Source organism: Silurus meridionalis, chromosome 1 (assembly GCF_014805685.1).
Source record: "Silurus meridionalis isolate SWU-2019-XX chromosome 1, ASM1480568v1, whole genome shotgun sequence".
Taxonomy (NCBI): Eukaryota; Metazoa; Chordata; class Actinopteri; order Siluriformes; family Siluridae; genus Silurus; species Silurus meridionalis.
In genome coordinates this window covers 26370851-26387193 of record NC_060884.1, presented here as the reverse complement: position 1 = coordinate 26387193, position 16343 = coordinate 26370851, and the positions used below count along the sequence as shown (strand labels likewise).

General features: G+C 38.9%; 2 protein-coding genes across 22 annotated transcripts in view; one reads left to right on the top strand and one right to left on the bottom strand.

The window, feature by feature from the left end:
* Positions 1-16343, bottom strand: part of dock7 (dedicator of cytokinesis 7) — a 63495-nt gene that overhangs the window by 25780 nt on the left and 21372 nt on the right. For all 21 annotated transcript variants that reach the window (XM_046848089.1, XM_046848062.1, XM_046848072.1 and 18 more), the window contains exons 12-22: positions 16074-16216; positions 15715-15808; positions 13738-13900; positions 4172-4289; positions 2901-2971; positions 2312-2450; positions 2106-2207; positions 1881-1967; positions 1577-1808; positions 1292-1456; positions 139-308 (exon numbers count right to left, since the gene is read on the bottom strand). In XM_046848089.1, coding sequence (XP_046704045.1) covers positions 139-308; positions 1292-1456; positions 1577-1808; positions 1881-1967; positions 2106-2207; positions 2312-2450; positions 2901-2971; positions 4172-4289; positions 13738-13900; positions 15715-15808; positions 16074-16216 — 1484 coding nt within the window. The remainder of the gene's footprint in view (positions 1-138; positions 309-1291; positions 1457-1576; positions 1809-1880; positions 1968-2105; positions 2208-2311; positions 2451-2900; positions 2972-4171; positions 4290-13737; positions 13901-15714; positions 15809-16073; positions 16217-16343) is intronic.
* On the top strand, positions 8281-11078 carry angptl3 (angiopoietin-like 3). The gene is made up of 7 exons (XM_046848290.1): positions 8281-8860; positions 8958-9068; positions 9154-9259; positions 9360-9473; positions 9688-9783; positions 10005-10277; positions 10376-11078. Exons 1-7 carry the CDS (start codon positions 8369-8371, stop codon positions 10549-10551), a joined length of 1368 nt encoding a protein of 455 aa, XP_046704246.1. The 5' UTR covers positions 8281-8368; the 3' UTR covers positions 10552-11078.

Below are 16343 nucleotides of genomic sequence, written 5' to 3'. Positions count from 1 at the left end.
GAGTCTAGTGGGATGTGATTATAAACGTTTTATAAAGTGCATTATATGCTCATATGTATAAATTCAAGTTGATCAGCTTGCTCATTCAGACACTTAAAACTCTCTCTTGATGTCAACCTCAAATGTAGACCTTCCTACCTTAGTGCCAATAATAGAACGAACTTCATCGTCCGGTGATGTTGGAGTGCCGGAAATGTCAGGGTTACTGTTGCTAAGGCTACGGGAGCGGTTCAGGTTGAGGCTGGCTGGTCTGATGGCAGAGCGAGCCATAGTGGCGTAATGCACCGAGCCCCCCAGACCTCCAGGACCTGTATGAATGAATAAATGAGAAGAAAAGAATTATGAGAATCTCGTCTATAAATTATTATTTCTGTTTTCAACCTCCTACGGTCAAGCTTGTTTTAACACATGGGTCTCCAAGCTTATTTTCTGTGAGGACCACATAATTTTTCCTTTCTTTAATGGGGGCCAGGTCAGTAACTGTAACAGAACATTACATAGGCTGGAGTGATTATCAGCGTTTCTGTAGAGAGTTCATTATGATTTAAAATGTATTTATTAGGCCTCCTAATGTTAGATTAGTTTATTATTTTGTTATGCATTGCACAGACAAATGAGCATTAATTTTTAAGAGATATACAGCCTATTAGAAGAGCATTATTACTATCACAATCAAATTGTTTCCTATTATTTGCTATTGAAATCAAGACATTTTCTTATGTATATGCAAGTGGTTGGTGGGTGAATCTAACAAATAATTAGACTATATTAATAACTAGAGTTCGACCGATAGTGGATGTTACCAATAACTAGTTTTTACCGAATTTCTAGGTTGGACCCTACTTGCTGATATCCAAATAATCAACCGATTTTTAAAAATAGATACTGAATTAAAAACAATCATGAAAATGTGCTAAAGAAAATAAATATAAATTAATTCATCAATAAATGTAATTTATGAATTCAATAAATGATAAATAATAAATATAACGCTCTCAGTGCAGCGCGCATTCTCGCGTGTAAAAACAAACAGCACGCGGGGCCAGTGATTCACCCCTAGAGGCCGCTCTTGTAATGACCGTAAACTGGAAAAACTATCAGTTCGGATTTTTGCCGATAGCGCTCAGTGCCGTCTTCCTTTATTAAAAACTACGGGTAATTTTTGTTTTAAAGCCAACATGTATTATAAAATACAGATGAGAAACAGATCTTTAAAATACGCAGGGCCAAATGTTCCAAATGTGGGGGCAAACCATATTCGGCCCATGGTCGTAGCAGAGAGAAGACTTACCGGGGGAAGGAGAGTTAGGGTCCATGTTGGGCAGACGGAAGACGTAGTAAATGTAGGAAGAGAGAAGGCTGTTCCGGCCGTGCATGTCCTGGCTGGTGTCCAAATATTTATGCAAACGGTTTACAATGGACGCCATTGCCTCAAAAGACACCTGGCCAAGATTTACTGCAATAAGGAGGACATGGAAGCAGAAAAAAAAGAGAAAGTCTCAGCGTCTCGTAGCAGTAGTTGAGTAAGATGTTAAGATTAGCAATTAAGTGTTGCATCAGAGATGCGAGTTGTTACCAATCTGTCCAGCGATGACGGGCGGCCGCACCACCAGCACCACCAGCTTGTCAAGCAGCAGGTGGAGGAAACGCACCACTGGTTCTAGCTGAGAGGAGCTCAGAGCTGTTATGCTGCCCTTCAGCTCTGCTTCCAGGCTGTTCTCCATAATCCGCATATCTCCAATCCTTACTGGGAACATGTGCTCATCCAGAGCGTGCACAAGTGCAAAGAACTTATCCAGATACTGGTCCTGAGAGTGAAGAGGATTTAGTACAGCTCATTGCTTCATCACTAAAATCTGAAATGTATGGACTAAGAGTACCTGTGTGTGGAGAGTGGACATGGATATGACCTCAACATTAAACACTCCTCTGTGATTATCAACCCATTTCATTCCAGGTAAAGGAACCTTCAAAAAATACATTCAATACAACACAAATTAATTATACATCCATCTCAATTAATAATAAACCACTAAGTAGCTGGTTAAACAATAATAGTTTCCTCATAAAAGCCTGCTGTATTTGAGCATTCGAAAGAGTCTTACATCAGGAGACAAAACAGAATAAGATTGAGGTGGTTTTTCCAGAGACACAGGCAGGCAGAAGTGGCCTGTTCTAAGACGTCCATTCTGAAGCATAGGGATCCACTGGAATAAGGGGGAAAAAAAAAAAATAAAAATATAATATAAGATTCAAGAAACAGATTTTCTCAAGCACACAGCTGTGTGTGCGCGTGCGTGTGCGTGTGTACCGTGTATCCAACTGGTGTCTCCAGAGGGGTATTTTGCTTCTGTTGGCAGCTGACATGGTAGAAGGTGAACAGGATGTGATGGTGGTCGTTCAGGGAGGCAGGCAGCTTAATTTTGATCTCATCATGAAAATCTGGAGAGCTGGAGGAGTGCATGAGACGAATCAACAAGTGAGAATTAACTAAAAGATCTTTTTTTTCTCTCTATTTGCTGAACAGCTCTTTAACTGTAAATGCCTGATCTTTTTGAGATGTCTGTTAATGTTCTTGGATTGTTAAATGTTGGATTGTAGGCTGATTTGCAGTCCAACCCTTGTGGAATACCATTCAATGTAATACAATCCACAGCAAGCAAAGAAATTTGTGGTGAAAGTGTCATGAACTGCAGTTTAAAGTGTGTGGTTGGGTGACGGCTTGCAATGTTTACGCTTTCCTTCAATAGCTATCTGACTTGAATATCAGCTGATCAACTTTAAAACCTAGTGACATCATCTGTGATTTGGTCTTATGAATAAAAGATAACGAGGTTAATAGAACAGCAGAGAAAATGAGAACACTGATCAAAAAAAAGTTGGACTGGAGTCAAACTCACCGGTTGTGATAGACCACCGCAGTGTATGCATCTTTGGAAAACTCTCCACAGCTGGATTTACCAAAGATCACCTAAACAACCAAGTATGGATTGATGTTTCTTAGAATTTTACATGATAAGTTGCTTGATTTATTTTCTTAATAGTAGTGTATATTACAACAATAACACGTTGTTACATAAACATTTGCATACTTGAAGCTGATTGGTCAGAAGATGCTTCATAACCATCTATTATAGTAACACTGACAATAGCTCCAGCCAAAAGACAAAGCACATTTATTTGTTTCTATAGAAACAACTCCTTCTCTGAGCATGCTCAGTATATGCCCTAGATAATCTAAAGTTAAGAAAATCATACAACGGTTATTGTGACAATCTCGAAGTCTTCAGTGTCAATGATCTGAAATTCTAATTAGGTAAAGCTGATATTTCAAATGTTTTAACAAGGGAAGGTCTAGATACAGGGAATTCTCTCAGTTCTCTCAGTAACAAGCAGCATTTTATACTGTGTTACTAACAAATGACATTTATCACAGGAACTAATTGCTACATACTGATAAAGTATAATTGTCGCCACACTGGTGTGATATAAGAGAAATAAAACACTTGGTCACGTGTTGCAGCTCCTCCTTACCCCTGGCCACATCACAGTATCCTGTCCTGGTTATTTTTTTCCATATAGCAAACCCTTATACATCCAAGTAAATTTTAAGACAAATAAGAATGAAATTTAAGACCGATATCATGACATCAAAAACACAAACAAATATGTCTTTAGCTACCTTTATAGTCAAATATCGCTAAACTTGCACATAGCTGAAAAATAAAATCTGGTTAATATCGGTGGTACAATCCAAGACAGATTTACACCAGTAACAGAAAGCTGTTGAATGTTGGTAGAAGTCGTAATACAGCAAATTATTTTTGGACCAGCGAAAGAAAGAGCTACAACACCAAGGAAAATAAATAAATAAATAAATAAATAATTTGAAAGTGCTGCATTTCAATGAGCATTAGAGGTCACGTTACTTGGAGATTGGAAAATTAAGACTTCCTTAGAATTTAAGACCAAGAACAGCGATTGGAAGACTTTTTAAGGTCTAACATTTACATTTTTCAATCAAATTTGACACTTTTTCCTTAGACTCTGCGGAAACTCTGCTTATAGTCTATTTTTTTACATTTGCATTGGCAGATTACATGGCATCCTTGATGCAAGTACAGTACGTGAATAAGAATACACTCCAGTCAACTTGTGCTTCATTACTTACAGGCATGGCATTGCTGGGGTCCTCCCCGTTCATAAACTGCACCTTCACTGTGATGTTGCGAGCAGAGCCCTGGCGGTTGGCAAAATTCAGACTCTGTGGGTTGACATACAGCAGGTTCCTAATAAGAAAAAAGCAAGGTATAAGAACAATAAAACATGGATACAACTGAGAGATAAGAAGTAGATAACAAGGTGGCAGAGTAAATCAATAATATATATCTCTAAAATAAAGAAATAAGGTGATGTAATGGATGCAGTGCTTCTGTTATGACCAACAATTTAGATTTTTTTATATAACTGCATGCTGTATTAAGTTTTGTTCCCCGTATTTCACAGCAATGTGATTTTTTATTTATGAAGCATCATAAATTTTTTACGTCCTGTTATCACTTACATTATAGCAGCTATAAACATTGTGTCCCTTAATTCCTCTTTAAATCTATAAACGAATATATGTCCACAGACCCCTTAACGTCTAACCATTACAAGGACTTAAACACTTGAGGTTGCTTCCATAAACAATTTCTCTGTTCGCTATATTGAGGAGTGCGTGTTTTCCTATTTAATTAACACGCTTTAAAGAACTGTTTAGAACAAGTCAAGTCAAGTCAAGTCAAGTGGCTTTTATTGTCATTTTTACTATACACAGTGGTACACAGTACACAGTAAAAACGAAACAACGTTCCTCCGGAACCCTGGTGCTATACTAAACAACAAAACAACATAAAGTGCATCGAGTGCAGCCTGGTGCAAACAGTGCAAACAAAAGAACAGTACAGACAGACAGAGTGCAGACAGACAACACAAGACAAGACAAAAGACAAAAACCAAGTATAGCGCCGACTAGTAAACCTACTGTATACTTACATATACAGTACTGTGTGAGGTGAATGTAAAAACTATACCCAGGAGAAAGTATAAACAGAACAGGGCAATGTAGTGCAAAAAAGACAGCAGCAAGGAGGTGCAAAGACAGCATGTAAACATTATACTGTAGTATAAAAGGTGCAAAACAGCATGTAAACATTGTACTGAATATAAGGTGCGAGTATAAATAATAATAAATATATAATAAATATGCAAGCAGGTTCAAGTTAGATTTGAATTAGAGTCAGCATGAATATCAGACTTGTTGTCACAGAAACTTAAACAACCCCTTCAACAATGTCGTAGTATGACTTCATTTATTCCTGGGGTATTTGATTTCTAAATATTTAGCCAAAGAATGAGAACATGGAGGAAAAGGACTTCAGAAAGGACTCTGTGGTTTAGAGAGTTGAAGGACAGTAGGAAGTTTCAGAGCAGTGCATACAGGAGTGTTTACATTGGGCGACTTGTCGCAAAAATGACAGGAAGCTCAACCTCCGGGGAGCATGAGGGTCAAAAATATTATCCGCAAAGTGGTCCTCTCTCATGCACTCACTGTCTCTTACCCTCTTCCTCATCTGATGCTGCTAACCATGTTTTCCACTTCAATGTCTATCTCACGCTCTTCCTGAACTGTTGTTCCGACATCCTCAGGAAAAAATGAGAAGGATGTGTGAGATAGTTATAGCCGTTTAAACAGCAGCCCAGAAGAAAACACTACATTTGTCAGAATCTGCTCTTCATGCTGGGTTCCAGATGTTAGACAGGTTTCTATATCCCCATTTTCTCTATTGAGAGATGTGGAATTCTGATTGGTCCGGAAGACAGGGCCTGGCTCTTATATAAGCTAGGCCTCTGAGCACACACAAGGATAGCGTTGTGTTTGCTCTGTTTCCAGACGTGGATCGAAAGGAAAGTCCGGGATCAATCCAGATGACTAGGAGTGGCGCTGTTCCGCGTCAACGCCATTTTTGTGTTTTGTTTAACAGTAACAGCTAATTTGAGAATGTGTCAAAACCAAGAACACTTTTTCTTCTCGTCAAGACAGACGGTAAAAATCAACAAGCGGTGATACAAATCAAACTACCATTCCTAAGAAAATTACAGGAAGAAATTCCAATGAACCATTGATTATTATCCATTTCAGCCCACGGCATTCTACCTTTCAGCCGTGTGAAAAAGCCAGCTTTTAATACAGTTCTTGTATGATGTCCATCACTTTTTAATATCAAGGTCCAATTATAATAGCCAATTTGTATATGATTAAACTTCTGATTAGTTGTTGTATGCGTAACAGAATACGTGTAGAAGTGGTAAACAAATGAGCGCTAAATTTTGCACATAAAGAATTATACCAAAAACATTCAGTGTGATCGAGTTCACAGTGTAAATATACTGTATGTTCTTTATATATGCAATATAAAGATGTCAGAAGCGGTCCTATCTCCATCTGTTTTCATTATCTGGCCCATCCATATATTACACATTGTCCTCTACAGAGGCACATAAAACATTTCAAATAGGTTTTTGCTGATATGTTGGATTGCAAGTTTCATTTATAAAAACAAAAACTGTCAAAAGGGGGAAAAAAAGCACTTTCAATTGAAGTGAACAGAAAACCCCAAATAAAGTCACATTTCCTTATCAACTTATCACTCATGTGGTGATCTACCACCATACAGTGCATTTATAACGAACCCTACAGACGTTACTTCTAATTTATTAATGAACGTTTTTGGAGATAAAGACTGAATAACTGAATTATGCTTAAATCAATTGTTTTAAGGAAAAGTATCAAGGAACTGTTTTAGTCAAATGCTGTCACGATTACACTGTAGTCCAGTGGAGTTTAATTTATTAATAGATGTTTAATATGTGTTTTTATACATCACAGACTACAACTACAAAAAGGGATTTGTTTCCACAAATCTTAAGTAGATTAATCTTCAACCCATCTGTTGTAAGCCTCCTGTACTCTGTTCTATATATTTGGTGGGGACACGAGTGCAAATAAAAGGCATGACTGAAAATCCATACCGATTCAAATACAGATTGACACAGAGTGACTTACATTCATCTCATTTACCCCTGATCAGGCATAACATCATGACCACCTAATATTGCGTTGGTCCCCCTTTTGCTGCCAAAACAGTCCTGATCCATCGAGCATTAAAAGCATGAACTTCTACAGCAAGTAGCTGCACTGGATGATGGGGACCAGCCTTCGCTACTCTCAAGAGCTGCAGCTTTGGAGATGTTCTGACCCACTCATCTAGCCATAACAATTTGGCCCTGGTCAAACTCGCTCAAATCCGTACGTTTGCCCAAAATCTTCTGCTTCGAACACATCAAATTTAAGAACAAAATGTTTACTTGTGGCCCAATATATCCACCCACTAACAGGTGGCATGCTAAAGAGATAATCAGTGTTAATCAGTTCTTAACGTTATAAATGTCATGTCAATGCTATGCCTGGCCGGTGTATACAATAGAGGAGTTGAGGGTTAAGAACCTTGCTCAAGGGTCCAGCAGTGGTAAACTTGGTGTTGCTGGAATTTTGAACTAACAAACTTATGATCCCACTGAGCTACCAATATTATATAACTATGTAACACCCCCCTGCCTTTGCTAAAAGAACCCCAAGCCCATAATGTGCCACTTTGACAAGCACATGCTTAAAGAACACATTTTTTTCCCCTCTCGGATTCTCTGAATCGGAAGAAACATTCCTGTTTTGACATTGGAAACTCTCAGTTGTTGAAGAAAACCTTCAACATTTTTTATTACTCCTCTCCATCAACAAGGCTCTTCACCCACACAAACACAGACACACGGAGCGAGAGAGACCTGCACAGGGGCTCAAGATTGATAAAGCACTGCTTCAGCAGGCCACTAAATCAAGCACAGATGTAAATTTTACAGGTTTATTATGAATTTTCACCTGACTACCATCTCTGAAATGATGCGATCGACCAAGCAGATGATTCATTAGTGCCCTGGTTACACTCCAGTAATGAAGCCACAGGGATGGCGAAATGGATTATGGATGTGTGTTGACAGGTTTTGGTGGGTTACGAGGGGGGTGGGTGTGCATGCCGTTATAATTTGTTTGCTCTTGAAGCAGCCTCTGGGAGATTTTTTTCCCCCCTTGATAGTCAGGGTCAGATGCAGCTGCATAATCTGTTTAATGATCAACAAATTCTCCCTCCCCTTCTGGTCTAGGGGTATAAATTGAAGGCAGTCTGGTTTCCCATTCTGCTGTCTACACCACAGGGAGAGAGACCCAAAGTTCAGATAAGATCAGAGAATACCAACTAGCTGCAGAGTCAAAATGAAGCTTATTTGCATGTTCTTCCTGGGGAGCATGTGCACCATTAATGCGGCCACAGACCCACCGGTACTTCACAAACCGGAACCAATGGAAGCAAAGTCAAGCTTTGCGATGCTGGACGATGTGCGATTGCTGGCTAACGGCCTCCTCCAATTAGGGCAGAGCCTGCGAGAGTTCGTGCACAAGACCAGGAGGCAAATCAATGATATCTTACAGAAGCTGAACATCTTTGACCGCTCGTTCTACCAGCTGTCTGTTGTGACCAGCGAAATTAAAGAGGAGGAAGAGGAACTCAAAAAAACGACTTTGATCCTCAAGACCAACAACGAGGAAATCCGGAATATGTCGCAGGAGATCAACTCCAAAGTCGATACTATTTTGCAGGAACGAGGCCAGCTTCAAAGCCATGTTGGAAATCTGGAAGAGAAGCTGCAAGGCCTTAGCCAAAGTGTAGTGCCCTTAGAACAGATCCAGGAGATCGCTACTCTGAAGGTAGGTCTAAAATTTGTGTATGAATCTAAATGCAAAAATCAGCAACAGATCAAACAGTAACTCATGCAACTCTTCATATGATAAACATTTGCTACAGGATGTGATCGACACTCAAGAGAAGACCATAAAAGACCTACTAAAGTCTGTAAGAGAGCAGCATGACCAGCTCAACTCGCAGAAAAACAAAATTAAAAGCCTAGAGGAGAAGGTAGATTAAAAAAAGAAGATAAAACTATGCAACACACTTGACATGTTATTTCTGCTTCCTTATCTCTCGCTCCATTTCCTTACAGATCAATTACGATTTTCAAGACACTGCTGAGAAATTTGCAGATTCAACCAGAGACGCTCCAAACCTTCTCAAATACCTGACAATTAACTCAACCAGTGGCACAGACGGTGAGTTTAAAAAAAAAAAAAAAAAAAAAGGTCAATTTTTGATGAAAGTTCATGTTATGCAGCTGTTCAGTGTGGTTCCCTAATGCAACGTTTGCTACAGATCTTCCCACCGACTGCAGTGAAGTGTTTAACAGAGGCCAGAGGAAGAGCGGCGTTTACCCAATTAAACCCAATACATCAGAGCCATTCGATGTGTACTGTGAGATCAGTTCAGGTCAGAGAGAAATACATTTCAACACAACTCAATAATATTAATATTTAACTTTGTAACCATTGGTTTATTGCTTTTTTTTTTTTATGCAAACCTAAACAGCTTCCAGTTACACTTTCATTTCTTTCAACAGAGATAGATAGCTTTTCAGAAAACACATTAGCTTGCTTTTAGTTGATGTTCAACAAATCAAATCATTTTTTTATTGGCGTTGCAGAAAGAGCAGCCACGGTTATTCAACGGCGTATGAATGGTACAGTGGACTTTGACCAGACCTGGGACAAATATGAGATTGGATTCGGAAATCTGGAAAGTGAGCACTTTGAAGCAATGTGAAATCTACATGGATTTATTTTAATAGTAAAAAAAAAAAAAAACCTGACAGGAAGAAATCTTACAAAATCAGAGTTAATCAAGAAACACAAACACATTTGTTGGGCCAGACCTTAAAAATAAACTAAAGCTTTTCTTAAAAACAATCTTGGTTTAAAGTGAAAAACCAGGCTGCAAAATACCTACTTTTCTGTATTGCAGATGAATTTTGGCTTGGTTTGGCAAAGATCTACTCCATTGCCCGACAGGGGGTCTACATTCTCAGCATTGAGCTGGAGGACTGGAAGGATGAGAGAAGATTAATTGAGTACATGTTTACTCTGGAAGGTCCTGCATCTCATTACACCATCCATCTGACTTATCTGTTTGGAAACCTGCCCGATGCTTTAAGCAACCACACTGGCATGATGTTTTCGACTAAAGATAAGGACAACGACAATCTCGATGAGTCCAGCTGTGCTCGCAACTACTCAGGTAGCAACACTTACATTTATAGATCCCAATTTGTCAATTACAGACCATATTTTAAACAATGAAGTGTTAAACACAGCCTTTTTTCCTCCTTTTTTCAGGTGGTTGGTGGTTTAATGGATGTGGTGGCACCAACCTAAACGGGCGCTTCACCTGGATGCGGTCCAGGAATCGTAATCCACGGAGGAAAGGGATCTATTGGAGACCTTCCAATGGAAGCTCTTACACCCTCAAATTCACAAAGATCTCCATTAGGCCTTCATCACAGTTCCAGTAAGCCTGACTGATCAGGCAACTCTCAGCCAATCAGTGATGGCTCTGGCTCACACAAACTTCCCCTTTCTTCTATACTTAGTCCAAAGGTGATGACTTGACTTTATAGCATGATGCAACAGTTCATCAACCTGACCTTAACCTTTAAATGTACAGATGTTGCATGTGAACACTTGCTACAGCATTTTACTTTCTGAACTATTTAAAAAATTGCTAGTGACATTTTATGCTGAATTGAAACTAGATCCTTATATACCAAAGCATCCACAGAAAATTAGTCTCACAATCGCATCCATGTCACAGTTTTCACTTTCTTGTTTTTATACTGCATTATAACTTAACACCATATTTAAGCCAAGTTTATGTTTTGTGCTAGTCAAGAAACATGGTTCTCTTTTATGTTACTGTATGAGTCATATTGACTCCAGGTTACACAATTTACACAACTGTACAGTAAATGTTTGTTTACAGAATGTCCCAAAAAGAAATCATGATTTTTATAAACGAAATAAATGAATCCACCAAACGACACACATTTTGTCTTAAAAGGCTCAGATCACTTCAAAAATCTAGTAACAACTTGTACACAGACTCGCAGGGCAGAGGCTGATCATACACGAGTTAAAACATTGTTTTAATTGTTCATATGGTGAGGGTTTTCTCTGAGGCGACATTTTAGTCAAATTTTAAGGAGGCGTCTCCAGTGTCACTTTTATTTTATAGCCAGATCTAACACGGTTTCTGTTGTTACGATAAGCGAATCCTCTTAATTATTTATACCAAACACTTCAAGATGGACTATTATGGGAAAAGACTAGTTCATAATAGAAATAAAAATAACTCAATCCACCATATTTTTTTCATAACAGAATTGTCCTTACAGAAAGTTAACTTTAGTTAACAATCAACAAAGGTTTCAATATATTACTATTTAACCAATATATACATATACCGTAATTTCCGGACTATTAAGCGCACCCTTCTATAAGCCGCACCCACTGAATTTGACAAAGATTTTTATTTTTAACATAAATAAGCCGCACCTGTCTATAAGCTGCAGGTGTCTACACTGAAACTAATGAACTTTACATAGGCTTTAACGAAAGACACTAAATGCAATATGTTGCGCTTCTATTAGGAGCATAGCGGTATTTTGGGAATAGCCTGCCACTGCATTTTCCGGTATTACTGCATGTGTGCAAGACCGAGGAATATGTCCTTATTATTTTCTGATGAAGTTTCTTTGACTAACCCATAACGCTGTTGCCAAGAAAAATAAAAAAGCACGAGTTTTGGAAACCTGTCTGTTGCAACTGGAGTTTTAGTGAACTCTCCCTTGACCCAGAAAAAACGTGCAAGTAAATCATTGTTCACTGTCTTTCTCCTTCCTTTCACAACTACAGTGGTAACTTGACCTACGAGTGCATTAATGTACGAGTTTTCCGAGGTACGAGCGGTCACTCGGTCGATTTCTTTGCTTTGTTACGCGAGCAAAAAATTGAGGTACGAGCTCGAGACGCCGCTGCTAGATGGCGAAGCGAAGACAGAAAGCGAAGATTGTGATGAAAATTAAGATAAGCAAAGAAGAAAAAGTAAAAATTTTAAAGTTTAGGGATACGTAGTCTACAGGAGTGATAGTAAAAAAACGAGTTTTCCCTCCGCCTCCGTTTATTGCCTCTACCCCCCTCCACACACACACACACACACACACACACACACACACACACACACACACACACACACCCCACCCACCCCCCCACCGGTGTTTTCGTTAGCTCAATTGTCTCCTAAGTACACTGAATAAATCCTTATTATATCTTTACATTCTCTTTCTATTATGTTTTTATACAAGATTTGTTATTTAGAAATGTATTTTCCAATTTAATAACATGAAACATAAAAACAGGGTGTCATTTTGAGGGTTGGAACGGATTAATGCCATTTTAAGTATTTTCAATATGGAAAACTGCTTTGATGTGCAAACAAATTGAGATACGAGCTCGTCCACGGAACGAATTAAACTCGTAGGTCAAGGTACCACTGTATTTCTCTGGGGGGTTTATCCTTTGTCATCGTCGTGCGCCACCGGCGGAAGTTTTTCTCCCGATGCCGTGCAGTTTAGAACACAGGTGAAGTGCGTTTTTTCGTTTCCGTTCAGAAATTTCATTGGTCTAATGTTATGTCACTCAGTTTTTTGGCTTGAAGTTTGCGAAACCGGGAAAAACCCATAAAATAGCCGCTTCGTTGTTTAAGCCGCGGGGTTCAAAACGTGGGAAAAAAGAAGCGGCTTATAGCCTGAAAAATATGGTAGATTACTTACAAATTAGAACAAAAGTATTAGAACACCTGACTTTTTCAGCCATATGTGGTTCTTCACCCTAACCATTTTGTATAGAATGTCTTTGGATGTGGTAGCATTATATATACAGCTCTGACTTCAACCTTAATTTGAACACCTATGGGATAAATTGAAACGCTGACAGCCCTGCAGGCCTCCTCACCCTACATCAGTATCAGACTTTACTTAAATGCATGTGGCTAAGTGAGCGCAAATCTCCATAAACACACTACAGAATCTAGTGGAACATTTTCCTAGGAGAGTTGATGTTATTATAACAGAAAATGGGGACTGAAAAGTGTAATAAATTGTTTAAAAGATCTTCACTCTTATGGTCAGGTGCCCACAAACATTGGTCTATATACTGTATAGCAAATTGATTACAATTATTACACTTCTGCATTATTGCTGTACAAAGCAAATCACTGTAAATACAGTTTAGCATGGTCTAGCAAGCAGTATGGCACCTCTGCTAAATTCCACCACACACACACACACACACACACACACACAGTAGATAACTGTGTCAGCATAACCCCTTGTGAAGCCTTGACTAAAATAGCAGTTTGAACCAGTCAGTTGCAAATCTGTAGCAAGGCCATGATTTTGTTTGAAAAGGTAAATTAAAACATGTTGCCCAGTAGATACAATTCTGTGCTAATGACCAGAAGTCAAATCCCAAGGTTTCCCACTGCTGAATCACTGACAGACATATATAGTAGCTGATTCTCAACTCATGAGTTCAAAATCAATAAAACCTTGGGGGACTTCAAATGATTAATAATAAATAACTATTTTTAAATAGGTTGTATTAGAACTGTATTTGCGTGAAACAGGATTCAGCTCTGGTACCTGTACGTGGTGTTGGGCACATAGATGTCCTTGGCTGGGAACTCCAAAATCTCCCGGGTGGGCCGTACTCTGGTGTCTGGATAAGGCTTGACCTGAAGTAGCTCTGGAGTCAGACAGTAGTGGGGGTTCTCGGGAGCAGGAGAGATGTCAATCTTTAGCTGAGCTATAAAAAAAACAAAACAAAGTATAATCTCCAGTGATCATGTTGTTTGAAATCTTCGCAAATTTATAAAAAATTTAAAAAATGTAATAAAAAGAAATAAAATAAAAAGAAATTACACATACATAAGTATTCATAGCCTTTGTTCAATACTTAATTGAAGTACTTTTGGCCCCAATTACAGCCTCAAGTCTTTTTTTGATGCTATAAGCTTGGCACACATTTTTGGGCAGTTTCTCCCATTCTTCTTTGCAGAACCTCTCAAGCTCCATCAGCGTGGATGGGGAGCGTCGATGTTCAGCCATTTTCAGCTCTCTCCAGAGATGTTCAAACGGGTTGTCCCATAGCCACTGCTTTGTTATATTGGCTGTGTTGTTCTGTTGGAAAATGAACCGTCGCCAAAGTTCATCAAGGATGTCTCTGTATATTGCTCCATTAATTTTTTTTTCTTGATCCTGAATATTCTTTCAGTTCCTGCCTCTGAAAAACATCACCACAGCATGACGCTGCCACCACCATGCTTTACTGTAGGAATGGTATTGGCCAGTTGATGAGCAGTGCCTGGTTTCCTCCAGAAATTACGCTTGGCATTCAGACCAGAGTTCGATCTTTGTTTCTTAAAGCCTGAGAGTCCTTCAGTCGGGTGGTCATGTGCCTTTTACTGAGGAGTGGCTTCTGTCTGGCCACTCTACCATATAGGCCTGATTGGTAAAGTGCTGCAGAGAAAGTTGTTCTTCTGGAAGGTTCTCCTCTCTCCACAGAGCTCTTTCAGAGTGACTATCGGGTTCTTGGCCACCTCCCTGACTAAGGCACCTCTTCCCTGATCGCTCAGTTTGGCCAGGCGGCTCCACTCTAGGAAGAGTCCTGGTGGCTCCAAGCTTCTTCAATTTACCTTCAATGCTGCGGAAATTTTTCGGTCCTCTTCCCCAGATCTGTGCCTTCAATACAATCCTGTCTCTGAGGTCTACATACAGTACAATTCCTTGAACTTCATGGCTTAGTTTGTGCTCGGACATGCACTGTTAACTGTGGGGCCTATAGACATATAGTGTGTCTTTCCAAATCATGTCCAATCAACTGAATTTACCACAGGTGGCCTCCAAACTCAAAGATGATCAGTGGAAACAGGATGCACCTGAGCTTTGAGTGTCATGTCAAAGGCTGTGAATACTTACGTACATGTGATTTTGTTTTATTTTTCATTTTTAATAAATTGGCAAAGATTCAAACAAACTTATTTTCACGTTGTCATTATGGGGGATTGTTTGTAGAATGTTAAGGAACATAATGAATTTAATCCATATTGGAATAGGGCTATAATATAACAAAATGTGGAAAAAGTGAAGCACTGAATTCTTTCCAGAAGCACTGTACAACTGAGCAGAGGGTTAAGGGACTTGTTCAGGGGCCCTGCAGTGGCAGATTAGTTCAGAAGTCCATCATCTCAACCACTCAGCTAAATAAACAGGTCACTTTATGGAAATCTATGCTTTATTATTTATCTATATTTATTATTTATAGTTATTTGTAACCACTGCCAATCAGTGGAATCAGGTGTGTGTGATAGATGTGCAAGTCTATAGGAAAAAAAAAGGTGACTATGGCACACTGAAATTATTTAATTTTATATTGGGATTTATAGAATTAAAACCTTAGTAGAAATATGCTAATCTAATAATACTGCATGCACTCAATCATAAGGCACTTGTCTAGCAAGGCATACAGACTCCTTATTTAAAGGGGAAAAAAAAACATCGGGTCTCTCACAGATATCTGTACTTTTGCCTGAGTTTGTTTTGTTTGATTTTTAAGCCCACCTGTAATAGGTCTGAGTCTGCGTAACACTGAAGAGGGCCGCCTCATGTCGGCCAAGAACTTGTACAGATCCTCATCACTTAACCGATCTCCTTCCTTAAAAAAAAAAATATATAATAATTATCAATTAGTTTAATTCATAAGATTCCAATGCATTTTATCTCAATAGTTTCAACACTAAATAATAATGCAAATAGGTGTTTTATTCGCTTAAATGCTCAGCTTAAGCATTATTCCAAGTTTTTAACGCTTACAGAACTAATACGAGCTCAGATGATATGAGCACTTTATCTACATATACAGAATTACTGTTACAGCAAGTTGTTAAAGCAGACTTCATGCCTTCGCAATGAGGACTGACCTGTTTGAAGAAGTTGGTGACAGTCAGTGTAGCAGGTCTGAAACTGGTCAGATTGCAGTACTCGTCCCCGCTGGTGGTCCTCTCTAAAGAGCGCCGACCCACAATGCTGGAGTTCCTCCGCTCAGACCAGGAACCCTTACGCTCTATTAACGTGGTGCACAGTAAAAAAAAAAAATTATATAAAAAAAAATAATACAAAAAAAAAAAAACTCATATGAGCATGACTCGACCACACCATTAAAATTCAGGCCAAAGATAAAACATTTCATT